At 43.3% G+C, this 1,419-nt stretch overlaps 1 protein-coding gene across 1 annotated transcript; it reads right to left on the minus strand.

Annotated features, from left to right (window-relative positions):
• Positions 1-292: 292 nt before the first annotated feature.
• LOC129521976 (non-histone chromosomal protein HMG-17-like) lies at positions 293-783 on the minus strand. Its single transcript, XM_055343960.1, has one exon. The coding sequence runs from the start codon at positions 664-666 to the stop codon at positions 394-396; it is 273 nt and encodes a 90-aa protein (XP_055199935.1). The 5' UTR covers positions 667-783; the 3' UTR covers positions 293-393.
• Between the last annotated feature and the right edge of the window lie 636 nt (positions 784-1,419).

A 1,419-nucleotide genomic window follows, 5' to 3' on the forward strand; every position in this document is an offset into this window, starting at 1 on the left:
ACAGGTCTCTGGGTTTAAGGGAGTCAAGTCTATGTTGAAGGCAGAGAGGGAGAAGAGGACATAAAAAAATGAATTTTAGTTTTTCCACACCACCAAGGTGGCTCATGTGTGTCAACATCAAGGAATCCCTCCTCCTGGGAGCCAAGAGGAAGTTTCTCAAAACTAGAAGGGGAAGGTGTTTTTCCCTCTTGTTATCAATCTAGCTTCGGAGATATTCTATTAGTGACATATGCCCTTCCCCCAAAACAACAATGAAGTGTTCCGTGTGCTAACAACATAGCTTAAAAAAAAAAAAGTAAAACAAAATTCTGCATTTTTATAAAACTTGATAAAAAATAGTATTTCAAACTGTACAGTCACCAGAAGTACACAGTTATCAAAAATGCACACACTTCACTTGGCATCTCCAGCACCTTCAGCTTTCTGTACCTGGTCTGTTTGGGCCTCTCCATTTTCTGCAGGGTTATTTCCATCCTTGCCAGCATCAGCTTTCCCCTTTTTCCCTTTGGGTACCTTCTCTCCCTTCTTTGCAGGGGCCTTTTTAGGCTTGGGCTCTGGCTTTGGAGGAGCAGGTTTAGCAGATAACCTTGCAGATCTTCTCTGTGGCTCATCCTTCACCTTGGCTTTATCTCCTTTAGCATCCCCTTCAGCCTTTCTCTTGGGCATGGTGGCGACGGCGGCGGGACGTAAGCGCTGGACGCGGGGATGCGGCGGCACGCGGGCTTTGGCCGGTCCGGGGGTCGTTCTCGCCTCTTCTTCTTCACACTGCTCGGGCTCCGGGGGGTTTATCTTTTGCCCACTTTCTAATTGAATTATTTGTTTTCTTACTATTGTGCTTAGAGTATTTATATTTTCTAGATACAGATAAGTTCTTCTTGGAATAGAAGGTTGGCAAATACTTTCTCCTCCTCTGCAGCTTATCTTTCCATCTTCTTCATAGAGTCTTTGCAGAGCAAACACTTTTGATGAGGTCCAATTTATCTATTTTTCTTTTTATTGATCATGCCTTTGGCATCAGGTCTAGCCACCTTGCCTTTCACTTTAATGTGGCTTGTAGATAGTTCCCCATCAGCATGTAAAGAGCTTCCTCATTATGTTTTTGTGGCCCCAGGTATGCCAACATACAAATAAAGCATATCTTATTTCACCAGTGCCCTGTCAGGGGACCTAACTGTTCAAACTTGTGTTACTATAAACAGTGCTGCAGTATTTTAAATAACACTGAGCATATGCTATTCTCACGCTGTGGCTTCCATGTGCCTGTGGGATAAATTCCCAGAAGTGGAGTTGCTGGTCAGAGGACTCAGGCATTTGTAATATCGATAGTATCTTTCCCTTGGCTCTCCCACTACAAAGTCTGAATGGTTAACTATTATGAACATGGGATTTTATCAGCTTGTTTGGTCTTTACCAATTGAA

Source organism: Nyctereutes procyonoides, unplaced genomic scaffold (genome assembly GCF_905146905.1).
Source record: "Nyctereutes procyonoides isolate TBG_1078 unplaced genomic scaffold, NYPRO_anot_genome, whole genome shotgun sequence".
NCBI lineage: Eukaryota > Metazoa > Chordata > Mammalia > Carnivora > Canidae > Nyctereutes > Nyctereutes procyonoides.